Source organism: Oncorhynchus kisutch, linkage group LG20, assembly GCF_002021735.2.
Source record: "Oncorhynchus kisutch isolate 150728-3 linkage group LG20, Okis_V2, whole genome shotgun sequence".
Lineage (NCBI taxonomy): Eukaryota > Metazoa > Chordata > Actinopteri > Salmoniformes > Salmonidae > Oncorhynchus > Oncorhynchus kisutch.
In genome coordinates, this window is record NC_034193.2 from 19,879,036 (window position 1) to 19,886,942 (window position 7,907).

The 7,907-nt window shown below is 43.7% G+C and overlaps 1 protein-coding gene across 3 annotated transcripts; it reads right to left on the reverse strand.

Annotated features, from left to right (window-relative positions):
* Positions 1-258: 258 nt before the first annotated feature.
* slc16a5a (solute carrier family 16 member 5a) lies at positions 259-7,659 on the reverse strand. 3 transcript variants are annotated; one of them, XM_020454323.2, is made up of 5 exons: positions 7,608-7,659; positions 5,520-5,985; positions 2,989-3,132; positions 1,949-2,779; positions 259-1,030 (listed from the first exon to the last, which is right to left on the reverse strand). In XM_020454323.2, exons 2-5 carry the CDS (start codon positions 5,878-5,880, stop codon positions 762-764), a joined length of 1,605 nt encoding a protein of 534 aa, XP_020309912.1. In that variant the 5' UTR covers positions 5,881-5,985; positions 7,608-7,659; the 3' UTR covers positions 259-761. The 3 variants fall into 3 exon arrangements, with proteins under 3 accessions (XP_020309912.1, XP_020309911.1, XP_031655131.1); XM_020454322.2 differs by lacking the exon at positions 7,608-7,659 and adding an exon at positions 7,169-7,481; XM_031799271.1 differs by lacking the exon at positions 7,608-7,659 and adding an exon at positions 6,139-6,547.
* Positions 7,660-7,907: the final 248 nt, after the last annotated feature.

The window sequence follows — 7,907 nt, forward strand, 5'->3', positions numbered from 1 at the left end:
TCCTGCACTTTTACACAAGACATTCTCAGTCATACCAGTAAGCTACTGATCGTTCTATAACTCTGTTACACAATGAACATAAGAACAAGGCATGAACAGTACCATAAAGAAATGTTTAGGCCCCCAAAAAATCCAAGACTTCTTGGGATAAAGAACTTGAGTCAGTCAATGATATCCATCTTAATAAACTGGTAGGCCTACAGTACTCATCATTTAGTTGAGGTTTCTTCTGGTGTTGTATATGTATATGACATTTAATAGGCCTACAGGTATTCAATGTTTATTTTGATTGATTGCATGTACAAGGCACATTTTTTTTTTTTTCACAATCTTGGTTGTTGAAGGGTGGCGAAGGATTCCTAAGGTATGTCTTCTCGAACAACTTGATATTGATGAATGTGTAACAGAGTGTGAGGGGGAAAGGCACAGGTTTGTGGAATGTGTGAAAAAGTACTGTATTCAATCACCAATAAGAGTATTAGTCCGCATAAACAGTGCAGACTGTAATAGCAATGAATAATCCACTCCTAGCATGAACCCATTGGATGAAATACTCAACCCACTTGCACTCACCAATACTAACAGTCAAGAGGCAAGAGTGTGTATACTATAATTGGAGTGTCAGATCCTAACAGATCGGGATATCATATCAATTATCATACACTTGTACTGTAAGATCAGCAGCACAGGGTATACAATCACTAAATCATAGGAAATATACATCTGTGAGTTTGGGGTATGTGTTTGGACAATGACACTGTTCACAGGCAGCTGACATCCTTAGTCTCAGAGTCTGAGGCCTTGTCTTTGTCCCCCTTGGTGGGCACACTGCTGTACTGGCACTGGGGGACCACATTGTGAACACTGGCAGGCTTCGGTGGAGAGACCTGCGGTGGCACCTGCTGCCCCTTTAGCACCTTTCTGTCCAGGCAGTAGAAAGACACCATGAGGAATACAGCCGATGAGGCAACAGTCGCACTGCAGGCGAAGAAGACATAAAAATACTCCCCAGTTCTGTCCACCAGGATTCCTGTAACAACAACAATATCAGGAGCCAATCAGCATGAGTAAAGCCCCAGCAGTGCATGACAGACAGCTCATGATGACATAAGGGAATAACTGCAACAATAACAGAGTATTTCCCCCGAACTTCTTAAACCCAGAGGCGCAACATCGTATGACTTCCGGAAACGCTTGTAAAGCAGACCAGGCCGGGGTTTGAGAACTCAATGAGAGAAGTGAAACATTCTTCCTTAGTTGTTCATTTTGTAAAAGGCACAACCTAGACTAGAGCCTATGTCTTAAGCAGTTGAACATGTTATTACTCCAACCTGGTGAAAGTGACACGTTTCCATTTTCGGCATAAACAACTATATCGAAGGTGTGCCTTTGATTTTGACAGCCTGCACATGCACAGTTCGGCGCAAGATGATTGTTAGATCCAATGATGTGTTTATGCACGAGCTTAGCTGGCCAACGTCGCCATGACATTGCCTGCAAGTGTGATCGGGGATTTCTACTGGAAAAGCAGTTCCATACTATGCCGTCTTTGATTCTACCATTGCACAGTGAAACACAACCAACTACATAAGCAGTCAGACAGAAGTAGGTTGCATACTTGACATTTGCGCTCGAATGCCCCCTCCCCAGGAAAGAGGGAGCTGAAAATTCCATTCTTATTCAAGTTTGTCTTTAAGACCCCCCGCAACATGCACAAACAGGCATGAGCACACACACATGATTGGTTGGATGTCCATGGAATCCAAGCAACAGGATATGCTCCTTGCCTCTGACCACAGCCTGTGTTAAGCCTAGCACTACTTCAAGTTACACTACAACACTTACTTGATGAATGTGTTCATCATTGAATAGGACATCACCTCGCCTGGTTTTCATGTAGGGGAGGGAGGCACACACACACACACACACACCTCAGGGAGTTCGGTACCTGCAAGCGGGGGCCCGATCAGTAGCGTGACACTCTCCATGATGGCGAGCAGGCCCAGGGCAGCGGGGAAGCGACTCATATCCAACGTATCCATGAGGACAGTGAACATCAGCGAGCCCACCACGCTCATGGACAGGCCATAGGTCACCACGTACACCAGCAGCACATGGAAGCTGGCATCGATACAGCAGATACTATTACTCAGTCCGTTCATCAGCACAGCAGCAGAGAACACGTAGATGTAGCGCCCCTTGAACCAGGGCAGACTGAAGAGCAGGCCAATGGACGGCCGCACCATGACGCTGACGATACCCAGGATGGAGAGGAGGAGGGCGGCCCGGCTCTGCTCCATGTCGTGGGCCGTGGCGTAGGGCACAATGTAGATCAGCGGCACCAAGAAGCCAAGCATCATCCAAGTGATGCCCACAGAGAACACGCGGTAACGCAGGTTGTTACATAAGAGGTCAAAGGCCATGTGATGGTGCAAGGCGGCCTTCAGGCCACCCCACAAGGCCCTCATACTCCCCTTTGGCTTCTCCTCCTCTGGCTGAAGAGGCCCGTGGTTCATCAGGGGCTGGCCACAATGTCTGTGGCTCCACAGAGGCCTCATCACAGCTCCACACACACAGCAGTTGAGCAGGACGGCCCCCAGAACCAGAAAGCTCCCCCGCCAGCCCAGCTCAGTGTGGAGGTAGTTTCCCAGGAGGGGCAGGGTGCACAGGCCCAGGGCAGTGCCCGTGGACGACATTGCGTTGGCAAAAGCCCGCCGCCGCACAAAATAGTGCCCAAGAATAGTCACTGCGGGCTGGAAGCTGAAGCAGAATCCAAGTCCTGTCAAAGGAGAAGACAATGAATAAGGCACATGGCTGAATGCATGGGAGAAGGTAGAGGTTGCCCCTAACCACTAATGATTTTTTTTAACCTTTCCTAAAAAATATAAAGATGGTAAAGATTGGGATGTAGGGTTATCTGATTCTAGATCTGTTGTTAGGGGTTAACTGCTTTGTGGAGTGATTCCATTTTTTTAGGAGGTTAGTGACCTGTAATAACCCCAGCTGTGACGTAGAGCTCAGTGATGGTGTGGGTAAATGAACTTGCCGCCATTCCAAGACCACTCAGGACCCCACCCACCATCACCGTCGTCCGGCAACCAAATCTCTCCACCATTACACTGCAGAATGGACCTAAAGGAGGAGACGTGCTATTGGTTAAACACACAAAGACCTCAAAGAAAGTACAGTAAAACTTAGAGCCTTAGGTACAAGGGAATTTCCCTAATCCAACAATCTTAGCATAACTGCCCTCTATGGCTATCTTTATCTTCAACAAAGTGGTGGTTTGTGCAGGGCCTTTTGCACCAGATGGGACCCCAAGCACAACCCTAAAGAGATACAATGACTTCTAGTAAGTCAAACAACGTTTGGGTTGTGTTTCACTGCTAGGATCTGCTGTTGAGTGAAAACAGAAGGGTCAATGCTCTGCGAGATCCTTGATGAAAACCTGCTCCAGAGCTCTCAGGATCTCAGACTGGGAAGGTTCACCTTCCAACAGGACAATGACCCTTATCACCCAGCCAAGACAACGCATGAGTGGCTTCACAACAAGTCTCTGTATGTTCTTGATTGGAAAAGCCAGATATCGGACTTAAACCTGACCGAACATCTTTGGAGAGACCTGAAAATAGCTGTGCAGCAACGCTCCCCATCCAACCTGACAGAGCTTGAGAGGATCTGCAGAGAAGAAATGGGAGAAACTCCCCAAATACAGGTGTGCCAAGCTTGTATCGTCATACTCAAGGCTGTAATTGCTGCCAAAGGCGCTTCAACAAAGTACTGAGTAAAGGGTCTGAAGACTTATGTAAATGTAATATTTCAGTGTTTTATTTTTTATAAAATCGTCTATTTAAAAAAAAAAAAAAAAGGTTTTGCTTTGTCATTTTTATTTTATTTAACTAAACAGTCAGTTAAGAACAAATTCATATTTACAATGACGGCCTAGAAATAGTGAGTTAACTGCCTTGTTCAGGGGCAGAATGACAGATTTTTACCTTGTCAGCTCGGGGATTCGATCTAGCAACCTTTCGGTGACTGGCCCAACACTCTAACCACTAGGTTACCTGCAGCCCCGTGTGTAGGTTGATGAGCTAGTTAACATTTAATTGAGTAGGGACAGCCTTTCCATCTACCAGAAGAGTTATATTTTTCATGTTCCTTTAATTGTTTGAAACCTGGACATTTTAATTCATATTATAAGGCATGTGTTACCTTGCTTTAAAGTAGCCTATAGCCAAAATCCAACAAAATAAACTTTCTTTCATTGTCTAGCAGCCAAAGCAATCATCCTAGTCATATGATATTTGTTGCATATTTAGATCTCACCTCTTTCAAAATGTCTAAGATATATTTGAATCTCTGTCCATGAAACCGCTTGCATGGGAGGTGATTATTTTAGAACTGTGTTTTCCCGCAAATTGCATTTTTGGAACATTTGCGCGTAGGCCGACTGCCATGTGCACATTGCGGCGCTTACAATGTGAAAAACATTAAGATAAAACATTCTAAAATATATATATATATATTTTGATACACCATATACCTCAAAACTATTTTGATACGCATCATGGGGATAAGAAGTGAGTATACGCAATGCCCACCAAAAAAGTGGGTATACGGAAAAAGTACAAAATTGTCATACTTGAGTAAAAAGCAAAAAGACACCTTAATAGAAAATGACTCAAGTAAAAAAAATCACCCAGTAAAATACTACTTGAGTAAAAGTCTTAAAGCATCTGGTTTTAAATGTACTTAAGTACAGTGGTTGAAAATGCACTCAATATCATACTTAGTGGAGCCAAGTGCTGCGCTTAGGCGCAACAAGTAGTACAAACTGTAAGGTCACGGCAAGTACACCCTGACATTGCAAGGCCATTGAAATAAGTAATGTACCAGCTTACTGGTTCACGCCACACATTGCTCAGTTTATCTTTTGGCTCATCTTCATTCAGTTCTGGTGATTTCTTTGTTGTTGCGCAAAGGCAGTGGACATACACAACTTTCCCAGATGTTTAGGGCTTGAAACCCAAACAGAAATAGACCCCTTGTGAGTGGCTGACCAAAGGAAGGCAGCTCATGTGGCTCTACACAGCGTTAGTGTGTGTAAGGGTGAGAGACCATCCCCTGAAATCCCACTTATCAAACAAACAAACAGGGGATGTGTTGACTCTCATAATGTACACCTTTTCTATGCTTTTTGTGTCTGTCTGCCTGCGTGTGTCTGATCTGACCAGTCATTATTAGACTGCAAACCTCGGCACTGTAAATCAAATGTGTACACAGTAAATGATCATGACAGGCTGAGTGGGTTAGACAATCTGCTTCAAGAGTTTTAAAAAGTAAGGAAGTATTGTACTGTAATAGACTGTCAGTGATTACTGAACTTACTTTGAGCACATTTCTCTGCAAGCATATATGAATGTGTAACTGCAAAAAGAACCCTGAAAAAGCCCTACTTAAAATCAGAAGGTGAATCTATGGAAATCTATGGAAACTAGGATGTGACTCTAATACCATACCTCCAGCATGAAGCACTGATGTCATTATTGAAGGCACCCAGGAAGTCTCTTGGTTGCTGGCCTGGAACTCTGTCTGTAGGTCCGTGAAGAAAATGCCGATGCAGGAGGAGAAGCCCAAAGTCAGGGCTTGCACCAGGATGGTGGACACCAACACCACCCAGCCCCAACCCCCATCAGGTGCAGTGACGGGCCCATCCATGGCCACAGGAACTATGGGTTCAGACTTGCCATTCTCCACCTCTTCAGATTCCATGATCTCTCCATTCTTCTGCCCGATGTTATGCGTCTGCTCAGGTGTCTTGCTCTCCATCTGGAGGCTGTCACAGTCCCCTGCCACCTTGCTGCCTTTCCTCAGGTTCATCCTCTGCTCAGATTTTATGGAAATGCCCTAGTAGTACAGTAGTTTGCCATGGTGAATGACGCTCACTAATATGTTCCATCTCAGTCTCCTCAGCAATGAACATGCCTGTTAATAGATGGGGAAAAAAACATGAGCAACCCGATTTGTCCTCTGGCTATGTTGTGTAGTCTTGTTTGTATCAAAGCTTTAGACACACAATTTGCATAGCTTGTGGCAAAAACTATCCAGCTGTCACTTCATATATAGGAAAATACTCACTTTTCCTAGGTTTAGTGTAATTCTGTATGCATGAAGGTAAGGGCCGATTTCCACTATTGGTGTCTGTTAATGAAGGGGGAAGGGAATAGGATATGGCACATATCTGCATGTGCTTGAGGAAGTAAAAAAATTCAAATGAATGGCCTACTGTGCAAGACCTTTTCCAGTTTAGATTTCTGGCTGTAATCTGTTAGTTTAGTGGTATTCCTTACAAAAAAAAGAAGATTGCAGTTGTGAAATTGCAGTAAAAATGCATTTAACTGCAGTCAACAGTGGTATTTTGGATGCAGTGACTGCTGGTATACTGCACTCTGACTGCTGGTATACTGCACTCTGACTGCTATCTTTTTTCGTAGGGGACACGTTCGAATTATGAGTGCAATTAGGCTTTAAGATGTCCAAACATGGCCTCTAATTCGCATTTAAGCACACATTAATGACATAATAAGATGCACGTAATTTTGCTGTAGTTTATCCCATGTGCACGCCTCAGTGTGTGAGCCACTCTTCAAAGACGGCAGACAAGTACAGTGTATGCAATTTGGGCGGCAAAATCCAATTCAATGTTCAGTAACATTTGGTTTTCATACGTTGTAATCGCTTTGGCACTCTAGTAGCCTACTCACGTGGAATGTCAATTTATTTGATATTAGGAATCTTAACTGTTGGAGATATCCGGGCCAAGAAAGACAGACGTCGATCCATCCGACCTCCTAATTACTAGAGCGGCTACTTTGAATCTATGTACAGCAACAGCACGACAACGCTCGAGATAACAGGCTACGATGGTGAGAAAACCGTTTGCCTGCATTATAGTTTACTCTCTTATTATTGTTGAAGATCATCGTCATGGCTCAAATACTTGACGTCAAATAACATAGGTTACATTTAATTTAAATCCAGTCTCAAAATAAAAACACTGACTTAACAGGCAAGATCACTTGTTTTCATTAGACCATCAAATTGCTCACCAAATTGAGGTCGGCTAGAAAAGCTTGTTTACACTAACACGTTAGCACAATTTTCTTACCTTTTGCGGCTACTCATTATATCTGACGACCATTAGCCTACTCCGTTTCGAATATTTTTTACCCTCTCTACCACATCATAAACAAGCCAGCTGTAAGTCCTAGCCCCTGCCATGGAGCAAACATATCGTGTTATGGGTGGGAGGAGACAGGACGTACGAGCGTTGATGGATGTTAATCACAAATTACATTACGGACGCACTTTTTGGCCATTGGTAGGCTACTGTTAATCCCGACCAATCTGTCGTGTAGCCTAATGTGGTCTCAAAAGCATCAGTGTACCAGGACTATGGCTGAGTGTACACAGGCAGGCTAATTCTGATATATTTTCACTAATTGGTCTAGATCAGTTCTGAAAAAAAGACCAAATAGTGGAACAAATATCAGAATTGGGCTGCCTGTGAAAATGGTGCCCATGTAGCTCAGTTTAAGACCATGTACCTGGAGCGCTACCCTCCTGTAGGTTCTCTCCAACCCCAGTTGTAACTAACCTGGTTTAGTTTATCAACCAGCTAATTATTAGAATCAGGTGTGATAGATTTGGGTTGGAGTGTATTTGTATTTATTAGGGAGTGTATTTGTATTTATTAGGGATCCCCATTAGCTGTTGCCAAGGCAGCAGCTACTTTTCCTGGGGTCCAAACATATTAAAGGGCTTACATTACAAATAAAACAGTACATCATATAATTTACACCATTACATATCTACAATACAAAATGTTTAATACCACCATACAACAA